Below are 21952 nucleotides of genomic sequence, written 5' to 3'. Positions count from 1 at the left end.
AGGGAATAAAGTCCTAACCTATTCTAGCTTTCCTTACACCTCAGGTCTTCCAGACCCGGCAATGTTCTTGTAAATTTTCTCTGTACTCTTTCAACCTTATTTACATCTTTCCTGTAAGGTAGGGGGTTCACGAATTTGGTTAACGCTACACTTTCCTTTCTCAAAGAATAATACCAATAAATCAGCAATGAATCTTTGATGAAAGCCTTCATTGTCTGCAATTCATTCCTGATGAGTTATCGTCCTTTTAAATATAATCTTACCTGGTTGTTGTCAGAACATATAGCACATAAATTTGTAACATTGTCACTAAAAATATAAAATTGTAACATGCATTGTCAGGTTAAGTTTATTCACAGCATGGTTCAAAGATACCGGTAGTTATTTTTCATAATTACTTTTCTGGTACAGCAATTACAGGTTATGAAATAGAAATAAAAAAACAAGCATTGGATGCAACAAAAATTAAGATCGACATCTGTAATTATAGAAAGTCAATTTTCAGGATTACAGTAATAATTAAAATAAATCAGATAAAACAATGTGTGACAGATCAATGTCTCAGAATGTACTGTGACAAACATACAATCTCTAAAAATGTACTAATTCTACTAAATCACATTTCTATGCTAGATAATACAGTAGTATCTACTGAAAGCAAAGTCAGCATTGTAGTGCAGTGGATTGCCCAACGCTTTACTGTACCAGCGATCCAGGTTCATTTCCCACTGCCGTCTGTAAGCAGTTTGTACGTCCTCCCTATGACCTCATGGGTTTCCTCTCACAGTCCGAAGTCCTATCAGTTGGTAGATTAATTGGTTATTGTAAATTGTCCCATGATTGGGCTAGGATTAAACTGGGTTCCTTAACGTTATTATAGCCATAGGTGGTAACGTAGACGAGCTCCCACTACCTATTTAATGCTCCCAATGGCATGTGCCTCAAATAGCCTCTGACAGCTAAGTCCAGCTCATGGCCTTCATGTGTGGCTAAGCTACTAAGTCCAGCAGAACCATTTCTACTGACAGAAGGAGCAAAGGTGGTTTACTGATACCTTAAAACTACGGTAGTTGCTTTGGTTAGATGAGGCCCATCACCCATTGTTGGAATTATCTGGAAGGAAAACTCGGATCTCAAACCTCCGCTGCCTGCAGCTATACCCACTCATGGGAAGACTTCCGGAGTAAACGCTGAGGGAAAATCCAGAGCTGGAGCTGGAGCTGGAGTCCCTGAGAGGGGGAGCTTGCTACATGGGCAACAGCTTGCTCTCCATATCCTAGTGCCCAGGCTCGCATATTTAGACAGCTAGGATGCAATATCAATGGCCAACTCAGACCAATAGAGGCCTCAAATTGGGTTTGCTGGGTTTTGTGGCTTGAAGGGCCAATTCTGTACTGTATCTCAATAAATAAATAAACAAATCCATTTCAAGCCATGGGGATAAAGGGTTTTAAATCCAGAGATCGTACTTCTGCATAATGCATTTTTGTGTAACATCAAAACAATTCCCACCTCCATAAGTATTACTTCTAAGAATTAATAAATGCATAAATGATGCAAATTTCAAGAACTTTCAAAATCATAGTTTATTAACTGAAAAGTAAAAAGCTAGTATACAGATCAGGGATCTTTAATTTCAAGTCTACAGTTCTACTCCATCTAGTATTGTTGTTTCGAATTCTTGAACAAATTATTCAGAAACACCTGTAAGCCCCATCATTCATATGTAATATAATCATGAATCACTGTTTTGCTAATTGTTTTGTTATTTACATAAATATGGTGAAACCAGCAGCAGTGAAGAGCTCACAGGCTGAAAAGCCAGTAATTTCATATGACATACTAAAACAAGTTATATGTAAAATAAAATCTGTGCCATAATCGGAATAGTTGCTATTCCACAAAAAAACACCCCTAATAATTACAGTGGCGCAATTTGCAATTAACTATTCACATGCCATGCTTATAAAAGATTTCCAAAGTAGCAATTAACTAAAATTAGTAATTTTTTTGCAAGAAAACAGAAACTAAGACATCACATCATTTTCAGTGTACTAAGAACTGAAAAATGAAAAACAAAGAATTGTACCCATCTTGCTATTGACAACAAGCATTCTTTGATATGAAATATACTTGTTACAAGACTTAAAACCAACTTGAACCTCACATTGAATAACATAAAGGGCTATGTATCGGTCCAAGTAGCTGCAAGGTACTTTTTCCACATACATTAAAAATTACATAACAGAGTTTTGAACATGCTCTACAGAAAAAACTCCTCTCCACCATATGACTGGCTAAGCACAGATGAGATCAGGTGTGGAATTCATCATTTTGTAAAATAAAAACTAGGATGGAATAGGTAAATATACAAGTTGAACTATATACAAACTATACTGGAATGTTAGCTATCCCAGAATTACTTCCATTTAAAATTGTGAATCTATGGATCACTATCAGAAGGCCTCCTCTGTCAATCAAGTTGATGTAATAATTTAAAAGAGATGGCTTACAAAAAAGTAGATAGATAACAAAAAGCATAAATTTACAAACTGTAACATAAATCTTAAACTTTTAGAGAGACTCTCTGTTCTATCAAAGTAAAATTGAAAAGGGGGAGGAAATGTGCAAGTAATCTGATCTCAGTGGAGGTGAATTTGATTGAGAATTTGACTAAACACATTTCCCCATGTAATTTTTGGCCATGAATCAGAAGACAATGCCATGCTTCTTGGCCACATGATCTTTTGTGGTTTTTCTGTTTGTATGTCCATGTATTTTCCTGAAGTCTATTGTGCATAGTGATGTTTTAACAGACCATTAGTTTCACAATAAATGTTTATTTCCAATGCAGTAAAATAATTTCTGGTAGCATTTTACAGTTGATCCCACCAAGAAAAAAAATAATACCACAAAACTTCATTAAGTTTAGGGGCCCATGCACACTACATTTTATAAGTTAAAGTAACTGGATTTTAAAAGATGGAGTAGGGAAATCAAACACTACACGTATTCTCTTACATTACATTATGGGAGGATTGACATCGTTTTCATCGGTAACTGAAAATAATGCAGTAAGGCGGCAGATATTTAGTGTTTTACAGTGCAGCATTTTGAATTCCCTATATTTATAAACCAAGTGCATATGATGGTCATTTAAAATGACAATGTAGTTTACAGTCTAAATAAATGCATGCTTGATCCAAGTACAAAACCCACCTACCCCATTCACTTCTATTACATAAAAATACTGACAGACAAAATATCTTGGTTGACTAGTTATGAGCTTATAAGGAATAAGCTGCACTTGAGTTTCTTTCCACATTACCATTTAAATGAAATGGAGGAGAAAGAGAATTGAACAGGCCACAAAAATGATACAGTACCTCCTCTTTGGCTGTAAGAAACGCAGCGCTTCATTGGCCATTTATGAATCAGTCTTCCAAGATTTATTGGAACCAAAGCATTTAAGCAAGTTTCAAAGGAAAGGTCTAATTTCATGGAAAGAGTGTTACAACTTATAAGGACAGGTATTATAATGGGAGAAGAAAAACAGGAAAACAAATAAACATTTAATTCTATATTTTACTTCGTAAAGGCAGCAACTACAGCCCAAAGTAATTCATTTGTATTAGATTTCATAGATTCAACTTCAGGATCCAAGTCCAGCAACTGTCGTACTCTTTTCATGGCCAAGTCATAATGTTCATCTAAGAGAGGGGCAAAGGCATTCTCCAGTACATCCGAGGCATGGGCTAAGTAAATGAGGGCAAGCAAGCGCTTATCCATCCGATGCGGATCATTCACCCATTTATCCAGCACAGCTTCCTGAACTTTTTTGATGAGACGCTGCTTGATTACATTGTTGGTAAGAGGGTGTGTTGTCATGTCAAACAGCAGGAAGTTCTGTTTCTCTGTCGTCAGTACACCTTTCTCCACTAGATTTTTCGCCAATCGCTCACGGACATTTCGTAATTGATAGTGTAGCTTTAATGGATTCCATGTTTCACCTTGTGATATAAAGGGAGAAAAAACTTAATACTTGTATATGAAAGAAATGAAACATATTGTATCACTTTAAGAATATACACCAGGATCATCTAGTGTTAATCTTAAAAATATCAGTAAGTGCCCAATAATCCACCAACATCTTAACTATATGATTTCAAATACATTGCTTATAAAATAACTAAAATAAAACAGGAATAAGTTAAAACTGAACACAAAGGAACAAACATAAAATGCTGGAGGAACTCAACAGGTCAGGCAGCATATATGGAGAGGAATGAACAGCTCCTCTTATTCAGGCCAAGACCTTTCATCAGGAACAGAATTTTGTATTTGTTCCTCTGGATTTCTACCACCTGCAGAATCTCTTGTGTTTATTGTGTCTACAGAGGTTACCGTTCAGATAAGCCCCATATCTTTAGTTTAAAAAACTTTCCATCATTGAAAAGAACTCAGATGCTGCAATGAAATAACACTTTGTGCTTTCATTTCAAATAACCAGATCATAAACCTACAGTGGTGCTAGAAAATGTGAATCTTGCAGAATTTTCTCTATTTCTGCATAAGTATGAGCTAAAATGTGATCAGATCTTCATAAAAATCCTAAAATTAGTTAGAGAACCTAATTAAATAAATAATATAAAAACATTTACTTGTTCTTTCAGAAACATAGAAAACCTACAGCACAATACAGGCCCTTCAGCCCACAAAGTTGTGCTGAACACGTCCCCATAGCCCTCTATTTTCCTAAGCTCCATGTACCTATCCAAAAGTCTCTTAAAAGACCCTATTGTATCCGCCTCCACCACCGTTGCTGGCAGCCCATTCCACGCACTCACCGCTCTCTGCGTAAAAAACTTACCCCTGACAACTCCTCTGTACCTGCTCCCAAGCACCTTAAACCTGTGCCCTCTTGTGGCAGCCATTTCAGCCCTGGGAAAAAGCCTCTGACTATCCACACGATCAATGCCTCTCGTCATCTTATACACCTCTGTCAAGTCACCCCTCATTTTTCAGCACTCCAAAGAGAAAAGGCCGAGTTCACTCAACCTGTTTTCATAAGGCATGCTCCCCAATCCAGGAAACATCCTTGTAAATCTCCTCTGCACCCTTTCTATGGTTTCTACATCCTTCCTGTAGTGAGATGACCAGAACTGAACACAGTACTCCAAGTGGGGTCTGACCAGGGTCCTATATTGTAAAACATCCTGTATTGTCCCGGTACCGAAGAAACCACAACCAAAGGAGTTGAATGACTTCAGACCTGTTGCCTTGACGTCGCACGTTATGAAGACCATGGAGCGGCTGATAATACAGAATCTGAGGCCACAAACCAGGCACACCCAGGATCCTCTTCAGTTTGCGTATAAGGAGAAGGTGGGAGTGGAGGATGCTATCACGTATTTGCTGCACAAATCACTCTCTCACCTAGAGGGGGTCAGTTGTGCTGTGAGGATTGCATTCCTTGACTTCTCTAGTGCCTTTAACACCATCCAGCCCAAGATCTTAAGGCACAAACTAACGGAGATGGGAGTAGACTCTCACATGGTGGATTGGATAGTGGACTACTTGACAGATAGACCTCAGTATGTGCGGTTGGGAGACTGTAGGTCTGACACGGTGGTCAGCAGCACAGGGGCGCCGCAGGGAACCGTACTCTCTCCGGTCCTGTTCACCCTGTACACATCAGACTTCCAATATAACTCGGAGTCCTGCCATGTGCAGAAGTTCGCTGATGACACGGCCATAGTGGGGTGTGTCAGGAATGGACAGGAGGAGGAGTATAGGAAACTGATACAGGACTTTGTGATATGGTGCAACTCAAACTACCTGCGTCTCAATATCACCAAGACCAAGGAGATGGTGGAGCAGGTTAAGACCTACAAGTATCTGGGAGTACAGTTAGACGAGAAGCTAGACTGGACTGCCAACACAGATGCCTTGTGCAGGAAGGCACAGAGTCGACTGTACTTCCTAAGAAGGTTGGCGTCATTCAATGTCTGTAGTGAGATGCTGAAGATGTTCTATAGGTCAGTTGTGGAGAGCGCCCTCTCCTTTGTGGTGGCGTGTTGGGGAGGAAGCATTAAGAAGAGGGACGCCTCACGTCTTAATAAGCTGGTAAGGCGGGCTCTGTCGTGGGCAAAGTACTGGAGAGTTTAACATCGGTAGCTGAGCGAAGGGCGCTGAGTAGGCTACGGTCAATTATGGATAACTCTGAACATCCTCTACATAGCACCATCCAGAGACAGAGAAGCAGTTTCAGCGACAGGTTACTATCGATGCAATGCTCCTCAGACAGGATGAAGAGGTCAATACTCCCCAATGCCATTAGGCTTTACAATTCTACCGCCAGGACTTAAGAACTTTTTAAAAGCTATTATTAATGCTTTTTGAGATAGTGATTTAGATGCATATCATATTTTTTACTGAGTTAAGTATTGTATGTAATTAGTTTTGCTACAACAAGTGTATGGGACATTGGAAAAAAGTTGAATTTCCCCATGGGGATGAATAAAGTATCTATCTATCTATATAGCTGCAACATTACCTCTCGGCTCCTAAATTCAACCACGATTGATGAAGGCCAATACATCGTATGCCTTCACAACCACAGAGTCAACCTGTGCAGCTGCTTTGAGCTTCCTATGGACTCGGACCCCAAGATCCCTCTGATCCTTCACACTGCCAAAAGTCTTACCATTAATACTATATTCTGCCATCATATTTGACCTACCAAAATGAACCACTTCACACTTATCTGGGTTGAACTCCATCTCCCACTTCTCAGCCCAGTTTTGCATGCTATCAATGTCCTGCAACCTCTGACAGCCCTCCACAGTATCCACAATACCCCCAACCTTTGTGTCATCAGCAAACTTACTAACCCATCCCTCCACTTCCTCATCCAGGTCATTTATAAAAATCACGAAGAGTAAGGGTCCCAGAACAGATCCCTGAGGCACATCACTCATCACCAACCTCCATGCAGAATATGACTCGTCTACAACCACTCTTTGCCTTCTGTGGGCAAGGCAGTTCTGGATCCACAAAGCAATGTCCCCTTGGATCCCATGCCTCCTTATTTTCTCAATAAGCCTTGCATGAGGTACCTTATCAAATGCCTTGCTGAAATCCATATAACACTACATCTACTACTCTTCCTTCATCAATGTGTTTAGTCACATCCTCAAAAAATTCAATCAGGCTTGCCAACCTGCCCCTGACAAAGCCATGCTGATTATTCCTAATCATATTATACTTCTCCAAATGTTCATAAATCCTGCCTCTCAGGATCTTCTCCATCAACTTACCAACTACTCAAGTAAGACTCACTGGTCTATAATTTCCTGGGCTATCTCTACTCCCTTTCTTGAATAGGGGAACAACATCCGCAACCCTCCAGTCCTCCGGAACCTCTCCCATCCCTACTAATGATGCGAAGATCATCGCCAGAGGCTCAGCAATCTCCTCCCTCGCCTCCTACAGTAGCCTGGGGTACATCTCATCCAGTCCTGGCGACTTATCCAACTTGACGCTTTCCAAATGCTCCAGCACATCCTCGTTCTTAATACCTACATGCTTAAGCTTTTCAGTCCACTGCAATCACCAAGATCCTTTTCCATAGTGAATACTGAAATAAAGTATTCATCTGCTATTTCCTCCGGTTCCATATACACTTTCCCACTGTCACACTTGATAGGTCCTATTCTTTTACATCTTATCCTCTTGCTCTTCACATACTTGTAGAATGCCTTGGGGTTTTCCTTATTCCTGCCCACTAAGGCTTTCTCATAGCCCCTTCTGGCTCTCTTAGTTTCCTTCTTAAGCTGTTTCCTGTTAGCCTTATAATCTTCTAGATCTCTAACAATACCTAGCTCTCTGAACCTTTCGTATGCTTTCCTTTTCTTCTTGACTAGATTTACTACAGCCTTTGTACACCACGGATCCTGCACCCTACCATAACTTCCCTGTCTCATTGTAATGTACCTATGCAGAACTCCACACAAATATCCCCTGAATATTTGCCACATTTCTTCCGTACCTTTCCCTGAGAACATCTGTTCCCAATTTAAGCTTCCAAGTTCCTGCCTGACAGCCTCATAACTCCAATTAAACGCTTTTCTAACTTGTCTGTTCCTATCTCTCTCCAATACTATTGTAAAGGATATAGAATTATTATAACTATCTCCAAAATGCTGTCCCACTCGAGACATAACCAGATTCATTTCCCAATACCAAATCAAATACAGTCTCCCCTCTTGTAGGTGTATCTACACATTCTGTCAAGAAACCTTCCTGAACACACCTAACAAACTCCACCCCATCTAAACCCCTTGCTCTAGGGAGATGCCAATTGATATTTGGGGAATTAAAATCTCTCACCACGACAACTCTGTTATTATTACACCTTTCCAGGATCTGTTTCCGTATCTGCTCCTTGAGATCCCTGTTACTATTGGGCGGCCTATAAAAAAACACCAAGTTATTGACCCCTTCCTGTTCCCAACCTCCACCCACAGAGACTCCATAGACAATCCCTCCATGATGTCCACCTTTTCTGCAGCCGTGACACTATCTCTGATCAACAGTGCCACGCCCCCACCTCTTTTGCCTCCCTCCCTGTCCTTTCTGAAACATCTAAAACCCAGCACTTGAAGTAACCATTCCTGTCCCTGAGCCATCCAAGTCTCTGTAATGGCCACCACATCATACCTCCAAGTACTGATCCACGCTCTAAGCTCAACCGCTTTATTCACAATACTCCTTGCGTTAAAATAGACACATCTCAAACCGTCGGTCTTAGCGATTCCCTTCTCTATCACCTGCCTATCCTCCCTCACATACTGTCTCCAAGCTTTCTCTGTTTGTGGGCCAACCACCTCTTCCCCCAGTCTCTTCAGTTCAGTTCCCACCCCCTAACAATTCTAGTTTAAACGCTCCCCAGTAGCCTTAGCAAACCTCCTGCCAGGATATTGGTCGCCCTGGCATTCAAGTGCAACTTGTCCTTTTTGTATAGGACACACCTGCCCCAAAAGAGGTCCCAATAATCCAGAAATATGAATCCCTGCCCCTGCTCCAATCCCTCAGCCACGCATTTATCCTCCGCCTCTTTCTATTCCTATACTCACTGTCACGTGGCACAGGCAGTAATCCCAAGATTACTACCTTTGTGGTCCTGCTTCTCAACTTCCTTCCTAACTCCCTGTAGTCTTTTTTCAGGACCTCTTCCCTTTTCCTACTTATGTCATTGGTACCAATATGTACCACGACCTCTGGCTGTTCTCCCTTCCACTGCAGGATATCATGGACGCGATCTGAAACATCCCGGACCCTGGCACCTGGTAGGCAAACTACCATCCGAGTTTCTTTCCTGCGTCCACAGAATTGCCTGTCTGACCTAACTATAGAGTCCACTCTCACTACTGCCTTTCTCTTTCTTTCCTTACCCTTCTGAGCCACAGGGCCAGACTCTGTGCCAGAGGTGCAACCACTGTTGTTTCCCCCAGGTAGTCTGTCCCTCCCCAACAGTACTCAAACAGGAGTAGTTATTGTTCAGGGGGACAGCCACAGGGGTACTCTCTACTACCTGACTCTTCTCCTTCCCTCTCCTGTTACCCACTTGTCTGTTCCCGTGGCCCTGGTGTGACCACCTGCCTATAACTCCTTTCTATCACCTACTCGCTCTCCCTGACCAAATGAATATCATCGAGCTGCAACTCCAGTTCCCTAATGCAGTCCCTTAGGAGCTGCAGCTTGACACACTGGGTGCAGATATGGCCATCCGGGAGGCTGGGAGACTTATTTATTAAGAAAAATGACTAATATTACCTGCATTTGTTGGAAAAGGTATGTTAATCTTTGTTTTTAATAACTGGTGTGACCCCCTTGAACACCAATAACTTCAACCAAATGTTTCCTGTACATTGCCTTGGAGAAATTTTAGGCCATTCTTCCTTACAAAATTGCTTCAACATTGGGATGTTGGTAGGCTTCCTTGCATGAATTGCTTGCTTCAAATCCTTCCAGAATATTTCTATTGGATTAGTCAGGATTTTGACATGACCATTCCAAAATACGAATTTTCTTCTTTTTAAAGCATTCTGTTGTTAATTTACTCTTGTCTTTTGGATCATTGTATCCAACTTCTATTAAGCTTAAGATGATGGACTACTACCCTGACATTCTCCCGTAAAATGTCTTGATACAACTTTGAATTCCTTGTTCCCTCAAAGACTGCAAGCTATCCAGGCCCTGAGGCAGCAAAGCAGCCACAAAATCTGAAGCTCCTTTCACCACGCTTCACATTTGGGATGAGGTTTTGGTGCTGGTGTGCAATACCCATTTTCCTCAAAACATTGCAATGTGCATTTCTGCCAAAAAGTTCAACTTTTGTCTCATCTGTCCACAGAACATTGCCTCAGAAGCATGTGGAACATCCAGGTGGTCTTTTGCAAACTTGAGACATGCAGCAACGTTTTTGTTTTGGAGAGCAGTGGTTTCCTCCGTGGTGTCCTTCCGTGAAAACTATTCCTGTTCACTTTTTTTTTTTCCCTTACAATGGACACATGAACAGAGACTTTAGCAAGTTCTAGAGATCTCTGCAGGTCTTTGCTTTTACCCTTGGGTTTTTTTCCCACCTCCTTCACCATTATTGGTGTGCTCCTTCAGCACTGCACATCATACATTTGGTGTGATCTTTGCAGGATGCCCATTCCTAGGGAGAGTAGTAACCATACTGAAGTTTCTTCCATTTGTAGACAATTTCTCTTTCTGTGGACTGCTGAACACTCAAGTCTTTAGAATTGCTTATGTAGCCTTTTCCAGCTTGATGCATCTCTACAATTCTTCTTCCAAGGTACTGTGAAAGTTTTTTTTTGAAGCATGGTGCATATAAACAGATCTTTCCTGAGAAGAGTGGGCTCTGTCAGTATCCTAACTTTGCGTGTCTTTTTTATAGGTCAGGGCACCTCCACAACCCACACTGGCAATCTCATCTCATTGACTGGAACACCTGACTCCAAACAGCTTTTGTAGAAGGCATTACCTCAGGGGTCATGCACTTTGGTAGTACTAAATGTGCAGACTACTTTCTAAACACGGAGAAAATCCAACAATCTGAGATGCAAAGGGACTTGGGAGTCCTTGTGCAGAACATCCTAAAGATTAACTTGCAGGTGAGGAAGGCAAATACAGTGTTAGCATTTATTTCAAGAGGTCTAGAATAGAGGAGCAGGGATGTGATGCTGAGGCTTTATAAAGCCTCACCTTGAGTATTGTTTTGGGCACCAACAGTTTTGGGCTCCTCATCTTAAGAAGAGATGTGCTGGCATTGGAGAGGGTGCAGAGGAGGTTCACAAGGATGACTCTAGGAATGAAAGGGTTATTATACACAGAATGTTTCATAGCTCTGGGTTTGTACTTGCTGGAATTTAGTCAGATGAGGGAGGATCTCATTAAAACCTTTTGAATGTTGGCCTAAACAGAATAGATGTGGAAGGGATATTTCCCATGGTGGGGGAGTCTAGGACAAGAGGGCACAGCCTCAGGGTAGAGTGGCATCCATTTAAAACAGAGATGTGGAGAAATGTCTTTAGCCAGAGGGTGGTGAATTTGTGGCATTTGTTACCATAGGCAGCTGTGGAGGCCAGATTTTTGGGTGTATTAAAGGTAAAGCTTGATAGGTTCTTGACTGGACATGACATCAAAGGTTATGAGGAGTGGGGCTGAGGAGGTGGAAAAAAAGGATCAGCCATGATTGAATGGCAGAGCAGACTCAATCTGCCAAATGGTCCAATTCTGCTCATATGTCTTATGGGTCACATACTTTCTCCAACAAATACATGTAATATTGGATAACTTTTCTCAATAAATAAATGAACAAGTAAAATATTTTGAGTGTTATTTATTTAATTGGGTTCTCTTTATCTAGTTTTAGGACTTGCATGAAGATCTGATCACATTTTAGGTCATATTTATGCAGAAATAAGAGAAAATTCTACAGGGTTTGCAAACTTTCTAGCACCACAGTACACATAAAAGTGTAATCCAAAAAATATAATATTTTCTGCAAACACGAGGAAATCTGCAGATGCTGGAAATTCAAACTACACACACAAAATGCTGGCGGAACACAGCAGGCCAGGCAGCATCTATAAGGAGATACACTGTCGACGTTTCGGGCCGAGACCCTTCGGCAGGACCAATATTTTCTGCACATATTTTATGGTTATTTACAGTATTAAAATAGATTTTAATTCATGTTTGGTAAGTTACAATGGAACAGTTCTACTTCAAATAGAGCATGCACTGAAATTTCCATTTTGCAGGAAAGCTTTTATCCAAACACTCTCCAGGATCACCTTTATTATTTACATTATGAGAAAATTAGAAAAAAATCCATTGCCACATTTTATGTATGATTTATCAGAGGGATAGTTTGTGCTTTTATGATAATGGACTGCTTGATATAGTACAAAAGAACATTGAATAAGGGTCAAAACTCATTAGCAATTTGAAAAATTACAAAGTTTGAGTACAGAGTTAATTGGGGCACATCAGGACCAGTACATTTTGCCCCTATTAAGAGGCTGTCCCAATTAGCTGAAGTTTCATGGAAATAGTTAAAGGTATTAAAAAAGACAAACTACTATTTAACTGAGTAACAAATTATGTATTTAACTGAAATACAGAACAAGTCAGAACAATATCCTACTATAGCACTATAAAACTATGTATTAGTTCCTGATAGTTATCAATAGAGGAATACAATGTACACTACCATGTTCTTTTAATTGACTGTAAATGAACAAAATCAGCACAGACACCTAGTGCAGATAATAGACTGACTTCCTACAATGCTTTCAGCGATTGCATTCTCCAAATCTTCATTTTCCAAGATGATTGTCAAAGCCTTCAAATTCTTCATAGTTCCTAACTTATTGAAGTAGTGAAATTGTTTCACTTTCACTCCCAGATGTTCCTGGCATGTCAAAGCCTGAATACTTGAAACCCAGTGAACAAAACAGTTTTGATTTGTCTTATTGCTTATTTCTTGCCAACTATCAGTGGCAAAAATCACTGCTTTTTGAACGAACACACAAACACACCCCCCCCCCCACCTAGTGTCCCAAAAAACCAAAGGGAATCCCACCTATTTTCTCAATTACTTTCTGTTCTTTAAGAGTTGCCCAAATAAACGGCTGTCCCGATTAATTGATGGCCCAATTAACCATAATGCACTATATTTTTCTGAATTAGCAGAACTGTTGTCTTCTTGCCACAATTTTGATACACAAAGTTTTCAAGTCATTTAATTGTTCAGAAACAAAAGTTTGGGGCTAATAATTGATAAATATGTGCCAGGTGACAAGTCAAAACATACATTATTCAATGTATTGTTTGATTCTGAATGCTACTGATAAACCGAGTGCAAAGAAATATGTCTTGAATCTGGATCTTATTATACATATGTTCCTTACACATATATTTTTAAAAAAGTCATGCCCTCACAAAGTATGTCTGGGAAGAGTTTAAACCATATTGGCTGAAGAATAAGGACCAACACCTATAAGCAAATAAAATCACTATTATATAAAAGACTGTATTATGTATAAGGTACACAATGGATGTTTGTTCTTGAATGCCCCCAGAATAGGAAGTTGCTCTGTTATTGGTAGAAGTAGAGTATGTGAGACAATGAGAAAAACAAAGGCGGGATTAGATGTGTGTGCACAAAGACACAAAGAATGGCGACTGAGATTTGAGCCATTAAATGTGGGAATGTAATGTTTTGGTGATAACTAAATATATGACTCAGAAAAATAAGCGAAAAACTAGTCTCCTTATATTCCTGGAAATACAGATGAAAAACAAGTGTTATGTTAGATCTGATTGAGGTAAAATAGACTCTTTAGCAAACAAGGGCAGAATCCATCACATTGAAGTTAACATGCAAAAAGCAAGCAAAGGTATTACTGGAATATTCTACTGACTACTAATCAACAAGATTAAGACGACATATGGTGTATTGGCCTTCATCAATCGTGGAATTGAACTTAGGAGCCGAGAGGTAATGTTGCAGCTGTATAGGATCCTGGTCAGACCCCACTTGGAGTATTGTGCTCATTTCTGGTTGCCTCACTACAAGAAGGATGTGGAAGCCATAGAAAGGGTGCAGAGGAGATTTACAGGATGTTGCCTGGATTGGGGAGCATGCCTTATGAGAACAGCTTGAGTGAACTGGGCCTTTTCTCCTTGGAGCGATAGAGAATGAGAGGTAACTAAATGGAGGTGTATAAGATGATGAGAGGCATTGACCGTGTGGATAGTCAGAGGCTTTTTCCCCAGGGCTGAAATGGTTGCCACAAGAGGACACAGGTTTAAGGTGCTGGGGAGTAGGTACAGAGGAGATGTCAGGGGCAAGTTTTTTACTCAGAGAGTGGTGAGTGTGTGGAATGGGCTGCTGGCAACGGTGATGGAGGCGGATACGATAGGGTCTTTTAAGAGACTTCTGGATAGGTAAATGGAGCTTAGAAAAATAGAGGGCTATGGGTGAACCTAGTAACTTCTAAGGTAGGGACATGTTCGGCACAACTTTGTGGACCGAAGGGCCTGTACTGTGCTGTAGGTTTGCTATGTTTCTGTGTAAGAATGAGATAGAAGAGAAAATATCAAGTGAATCTGTAGATAAGTGTAAGAACTGAATAACAGTAATAGTGGGTGACATCAGTTACCCCAATATTGACTGAGATGAGAGGTAGAATTTCTGATGTGAGCAGGAGAGCTTCCTTAATTACTTTCACCTCAACAGAGAAGGAGACATCACTAGATCTGCTTCTGAGGAGTCACCACACTTATAAAGGATACAAAGAGAGGATGGGGCAAGATTTATCAGGATGTTTCCAGAAATGAGGGATTCACTACAAAATTAGCCTGGAGAAGCTGGGGTTGATTGCACTGGAGAAAATATTAAAGAGTACAGATCATGGAAGTTTTTAAAGAGAGAAGGTCTTTTCTCATGTGTAGATGATTCAAAAGCAAGGGGAGCACAAATTCAAATAATGGATAGAAGACAGTAGAAACCAGAAGAGAAATGTTTATACTCCATAAGTAATTATGATCCAATACTCACTGCCCATAAGGGTGGTCTAAACAATCACTGCTTTCAAAAAGGAATCAGGTAGGCAATTCAAGGAAAATAATATGAAGCATAGGCAAAGAGCTTGAGAATGGAGCTGAATAAATTGCTCTACATGAAGCTGGCATGAAGCAAATAATCCCCTGTATCATAAAGAAGTCCATAATTCTATGAATCAAAGCAGGCTTTGTGCAAGTGAATTACTTTTTAAAACTTAAAAAAGATTTAATTTCACAACTGCAATACCCCAGTAGGAATTGGTGATTTATTTTCAATTGAATTGCTTACACTTACTATGTAAAGTTTGAGTTTAGAGAAACAGTTCAAGCCAAACATTTCAAAAGCCTCATGAGAATTTATTTTTTGTTAATACTTAATTCAGGTTGGTTAACTCACTCCCACAAAAAGCTACTCTAAGTTAGTAAGTTAATTCTGTAAAAAAATCCTATTCTCTTCTGTTTTAGCTCTTTTTTATTTTCTCTAACAGTCATAATTCATCGCTGGCACTTAAAATAAATTTTCTGGATGGAACTTAAAAAGAATACACATTCCAAGACAAAACACTGCTAAGTTCCAACCTATCCCTATGTGTCACTCAGACAAACAAATACAGGAGCCTTATTGATCTTTCCTCCTTTTATTATCATGGAGTGCAAAATCAATCCAAGCAGCTGTAGGAAAAGCCAAACTTTAAAGCAGTATTTGATCTCATTTCAATTAGAACATTATAAAAACACTCACCACATCATGCTGCTCTAGGGTTTCTTTTGTGCAATAAAAAAAATTTATTTCATAAATAGAATGCACAAAAAAATTAAAATCAGATTTTTGTAAGAAGCAAAAGATATTCAAGTGATGGATTCAAGCTGAGAATAATTAACAGTTTCAATTTTGGTTGCCACAGTCATAAGCCAAATGGCCTGTTTCTGTACATTAAATGCTACGATTCCTATAAAATCATCATGAAATTTAGTCTTTGATTCAAGTCACATACATTCAACATGCATTCATGACATGTTGCTTTTAATACAAAAACTGTCAATATACAGATGTTGCTGGTAATCAAATACCTTATCAGAATGTAGATGATTGGAGGTAGTGGTGGATGTTGTGCCTTCTCGCACTGTCGTCCTATGGGGCCTTCAGTGGCTACAGATTAAAAATCTAAATTATGCTGACCAATCCGAAAAAGGAACCTTAACCTGTCATTTATGAAGGTCTATGATTGTAGCAGATTTCAAAGGGAGGTGGTGACAGATATTGACAAACTGACAGATACTGAGATCAATGGCAGAGGCAGTGATGAAATCAATGCCACTGGTCTTGGATTTTCAAGTGTAAAATAAGGGTTGATATGTCAGCCAAGATGGAATGGCAGTGCAGACTTAAAATTTTGGTCATTGGTAGCAACAAAAAGATGTGAGAATCTTGGAAATAATCTTAATCATCCGGCCTTACAAATCAAGCCAAAAGTAAAATATTTAAATGTTATTATTGATTGAGCCAAATTTCAAATCACACATTAACCATATTATTAAGACTGCATTCTTTCATTCAAGGAACACTGCATGAGTTCAATTTCTTATAACATCTCAAGATGCCAAAAAATTGAAACATGCTTTGTTTTTAGCTGATTAGTCTACTGTAATGCCCTCTTTTCAAGACTGCCTAAGAAAGACATAAATCAGCTCTAGCTTGTTCAAAATGCAGCAAGAATCTTAATCAAAAAAAGAAAATCTGAGTATATTTCACGAGTTTTGACATAATTACACTAGCTGCCTGTGTCCTTTAAGATCATTTTTTTAAATGCTCTCAATTGTATATAATTCTCCAAATAATCTAGTATGTCTTGGGGAGTCGATCCCCTTACAGTACCTGTAAAATGTAATCACGCCTCCCCCCGCCCTAACCTAAGAAGTTTTCATGTTTTATTGTTTTACAACATTGAGTCAGAGCGGATTTAATTTGGCTTTTTTGATACTGATCAACAGAAAAAAACTCTTCCACGTCAAAGTGAAAACAGATCTCTACAAAGTTATCTAAATTAATTAAAGATACAAAACACAAAATAATTGATTGCATAAGTATTCACCCCCCCTCCTTTAATAAGACACACTAAATCAGCACTGTGAAGCCAATTGGTTTTAATAGTCACATAATTTGTTAAGTGGAGATCAGTTTTTGGAGACCTGTGTGTAATCAAGATGTTTCAACTGACTGTAGTAAAAATACTCCTGTATCTGGAAGGTCCAACTGCTGGCGAGTCAGTATCCTGGCAAAAACTACGCCATAAAGACAAAAGAACACTTGAAGCAACTCTGTGAAAAGGTTATTGAAAAGCTTAAGTCAGAAGATGGATACAAGAAAATTTCCAAGTGACTGAATATCCCTTGGAGTACAGTTAAGTCAATTATCAACAAATAGAAAGAATAGGGCACAGCTGTAAATCTGCCTAGAGCAGGCCATCTTCAAAAAACAGTGACTGTGTAAGAAGGGGACTAGTGAGGGAGGCCACCAAGAGACCTATGACAATTCTGGTGGAGTTACAAGCTTCAGTGGCTGAGATGGGAGAGACTGTACATACAACATCTGTTGCATGGGTGCTTTACTAGGTGCTTTACTTATGGGAGAGTGGCAAAGAGAAAAGCTCTGTTGAAAAAAACTCATAAGAAATCTCAGCTAGAATTTGCCAGAAGGCATGTGGGATGCTCTGAAGTCAGCTGGAAGAAGGTCCTATGGTCTGATGAACCAAAATTGAACTTTTTGGCCATCAGATTAAATACTACGTTTGGCATAAGCTAAACACGGCACATCATCAAAAACACACCATCCCTACCATGAAGAATGGTGGTGGTTGCATCATACTATGGGGATATTTTCTGCAGCAGGCCCTGAAAGGCTTGTGAAGGTACAGGGTAAAATGACGGCAGCAAAATACAGGGAAATCCTGGAGGAAAACCTGATGCAGTCTGCAAGAAAACTACGATGTTGGAGATTTGTTTTCCAGCAAGACAATGACACCAAGTATAAAGCCAAAGCTACATAGGAATGGGTTAAAAACAGCTAATGTCCTGGAGTAACCAAGTCAGAGTCCAATTGAGAATTTGTGGCTGGATTTCAAAGGGGCTGTTCACTCACAATCCCCATGCAACCTGACAGAGCTTGAGCAGTTTTTAAAAGGAGGAGGAAAAATTGAAGGGCGTGAATACTTATGCAATCAATTCTTTTTGTGTTTTATATTTGTAATTAATTTAGATCACTGTGTAGAGCTGTTTTCACTTTGATACAAAAGAATCTTATTCTGTTGATCAGTGTCAAAAAAGCCAAATCAAATCGACTATGATTCAATGTTGTAAAACAATAAAACATTATAACTATGGGGGGGGGGGGGGGGGGGAGTACTTTTTAATGGCATTGTGTATCCCTAATTGCAATCTTAAACCTGCGGATACTGGTTTGCTTAAGTGACCAGAGAACCAAGCATACAAGTATTGATATAAATTTTTGCTCTTATGCACTAAAAATCTGGAATATTCTACTGACTGAGATACACCAGGCTAGAACTGTGGAACATTTCAAAACATTTCTACAAGCTCTACATTTTAAAATTTGGCCTACTTACAGGGTTACTTAATGCCTGCTGATGTTGATTATATTCATATAATTTGAAATATTCAATTACATTTTATTCTATATATTTGTCTTTACTTACGGTTTTTAATTTTGTCATGTATTTTTTATGACTATCGATTTTTCTTTACAAACTATGTAAAGCACTTTGAGCCCGCATCTTAATGTATGCTATATAAATAATGTTACTACTATTTCTATTGATGGACTGAATGGCCTAATTCTGCTCCTACATCTCAATGTATGCATATACGCATTTAAAAGCCAGGACCAACAGGCTCCATGATGGCTTCTTCCACCAGGCCATCAGACTGATGAACTCACACTGATTTGAGTGTACTCTATATTACATGGACTGTTCTATTTATTATAAATTACTGTGATTGCACATTGCACACTTAGATGGAGACATAACGTAAAGATTTTTACTCCTCATGTATGTGAAGGATGTAAGAAATAAAATCAAATTAATTCAAAAATTATTTATTGAAATACAGAGCAGAGAAGGCCCTTCCAGCTGCACTGCCCAGTAACTACTGATTTAACCCTGTCTTAATCACAGAGCAATTGACAATGACCAATTAACCTCCAATTGGTATCCCTCTGAATTGTGGGAGGAAAGTGGAGCACCCGGAGGAAACCCATATGGCAACAGGCAGAACGTACAAACTCCTTACAAGCAGTGGTGGCAATTGAACCTGTGTTGCTGATACTGTAAAGCATTGTACTAATTGCTACACTACTGTGCCGCCCTTATGGTCCTAGAATGTGTTTCTACTTACAGTATTTACAAAGCCACCTAGAAACATCACAAATATTAAAAGAGTGACAAAGTACATTGAACATAGAATAGTATAGCACAGTACAGGCCATTTGGCCCACAATGTTGTGCCGACCCTTAAACCCTGCCTCCCATATAACCCCCTCCCACCTTAAATTCCTCCATATACTTGTCTAGTAGTCTCTTAAACTTCACTAGTGTATCTGCCTCCACCACTGACTCAGGCAGTGCATTCCATGCACCAACCACTCTCTGAGTAAAAAAACCTTCCTCTAATATCCCCCTTGAACTTCCCTCCCCTTACCTTAAAGCCATGTCCTCTTGTACTGAGCAGTGGTGCCCTGGGGAAGAGGTGCTGGCTATCCATTCTATCTATTCCTCTTAATATCTTGTACACCTCTATCATGTCTCCTCTCATCCTCCTTTTCTCCAAAGCCCTAGCTTCCTTAATCTCTGATCATAATCCATACTCTCTAAACCAGGCAGCATCCCGGTAAATCTCTGTACCCTTTCTAATGCTTCCACATCCTTCCTATAGTGAGGTGACCAGAACTGGACACAGTACCCCAAGAGTGGCCTAACCAGAATTTTATAGAGCTGCATCATTACCTCACGACTCTTAAACTCTATCCCTCGACTTATGAATGCTAACACTCCATAAGCTTTCTTAACTACACTATCTGCCTGTGAGGCAACTTTCAGGGATCTATGGACATGTACCCCCAGATCCCTCTGCTCCTCCAAGTAACAAAGACAAAAAGCAAAACGTAAAACTACATGAGAACTAGAACTATTCAGTGGCTTTCAAAAAAATTTACTTTGGAATAAAGCAATCAAAAAATGAGATTAGAAAGCACTATTTTCTTCATGATTTTAATCTCAATCCCATTGTTGTTGGAGACTATAATGGTGAAGTAATTCCCCATTATATACTCCAACTAGTGCCACTTGTTAGCATGGTCAACAAAGTTTACGTCACTTAATCAAGTTTAAATTCATACAATTTCTCATATTGTCAGAATACTTCCCAAAAAACTGATGAATAAAAATATCAAACTTTTCTTTTCATAACTTCCGAGGAACACTCTGCACTTAGAAAACCAGTCTAAATAATAAAGTATATAGTTATTATTAATGGCAGAATTGCCAGAACTCATTGTAAACCATCAGACTTATGAGCGGAGCACTGATGGTGCTAGAGAGCAGCTTTCTCAAGCTCATCTATGGAATCAGCTTAATTTCTACCTTTAATGTCTCTTTTTTCCCTTTTTAAGGTGGATGGGGTTCTGACAGTGCCCTTGACCTGCAGCTGCACTCAAACTGTTGCTCCTTTGGTGATGGTACCCACTCGTTTTTGAATATTCCAAGGGTGCAGCCTCGAAGACGAGCACACTTTCGGGGTTCTGGGGCTTCACGACGTCACTGACTAAAGCATTGCGGGAGAAAATGGAGTATCAGGAACAGCAGAACAGCTGTCGGAGGTTTTGGTACTCAGCAAATCGCTCTCTCGGTGGGGAAGAGTTTGCTGCCAATTCTCAAGTTAAACAACTCGAAAAAAAGCAATGCAGCACACTTCAATGCCTGTTTGTAATTGTTTTGAAATAAGTGGAACACACATCTTCAGTATTAATGCTGAGATGGTGTCTAGTCTCAAAGCCTTTTCAAGCTGTTTTTTATTTTTAGCAGTTTTCTCAACTTTTCCTTGGTGTGAATTATATTGGCAAAAGATGGTGAATGGTGGAGATCTCAGAAGGAAGCCAAGGATTACCTACTCAGCACTTCTGACTGAACATGGTCACAACTACTTCAGCTCCTGAGAATGTGGATGTCCTTAGAGATGCCACTTCCTATTAGCTATTTAATTATCCACTGCCATTCACAACTAGATGGGGCAGGATTTCAGAGTTTCAGCTAATGACAAGATCACTTGAGGGTTGCACAGCAGCATAGCTGTTAGCATAATGCTTTGCAGCACTAGGTATAAGATCAGGTTTCAATTCCTGCTACTGTCTACAAGGAGTTTCTACCTTCTCCCCATGACTGTGTGGGTTTCACACGTTCCAAGGACAGATGAGTTAGGGTTAGTAAGTTGTGGGCATGCTATGTTGGCGCCGGAAGCAGGACGACACTTGCAGGCTGCCTCCTTGAACTGCGTTGGTTGTTGACGCGAACAATGCATTTCACTGCATATTTCAATATACATGTGACAATGTGTAGTCCCTAATAAAAGGTACGCATGGCAAAAGTGTCATGAGTAAATAGATATTCTTGACAGTAATGTACTGCGTCTTTAAATGCAACATGCATCTTGGACTTCAAAAAGGAAAATTATTCAAAACAAGATTTGTTTATAGGCAAAAGACCAGAGGAGTTTCTTTGGAAACTTTTGGCTAACA

The 21952-nt window shown here is 39.7% G+C and overlaps 1 protein-coding gene across 1 annotated transcript in view; it reads right to left on the bottom strand.

Moving 5' to 3' along the window:
• Nucleotides 1-1568: 1568 nt before the first annotated feature.
• Nucleotides 1569-21952, bottom strand: part of golph3a (golgi phosphoprotein 3a) — a 91970-nt gene continuing 71586 nt past the window's right edge. Inside the window, exon 4 of the mRNA XM_073064256.1 lies at nucleotides 1569-4010. Coding sequence (XP_072920357.1) covers nucleotides 3586-4010 — 425 coding nt within the window. The 3' untranslated portion in view covers nucleotides 1569-3585. The remainder of the gene's footprint in view (nucleotides 4011-21952) is intronic.

Source organism: Hemitrygon akajei, chromosome 13 (assembly GCF_048418815.1).
Source record: "Hemitrygon akajei chromosome 13, sHemAka1.3, whole genome shotgun sequence".
In the NCBI taxonomy this organism is placed as follows: Eukaryota; Metazoa; Chordata; class Chondrichthyes; order Myliobatiformes; family Dasyatidae; genus Hemitrygon; species Hemitrygon akajei.
Note: the sequence above shows the minus strand (reverse complement) of the source record. Positions and strands in the feature narration are given on the sequence as shown.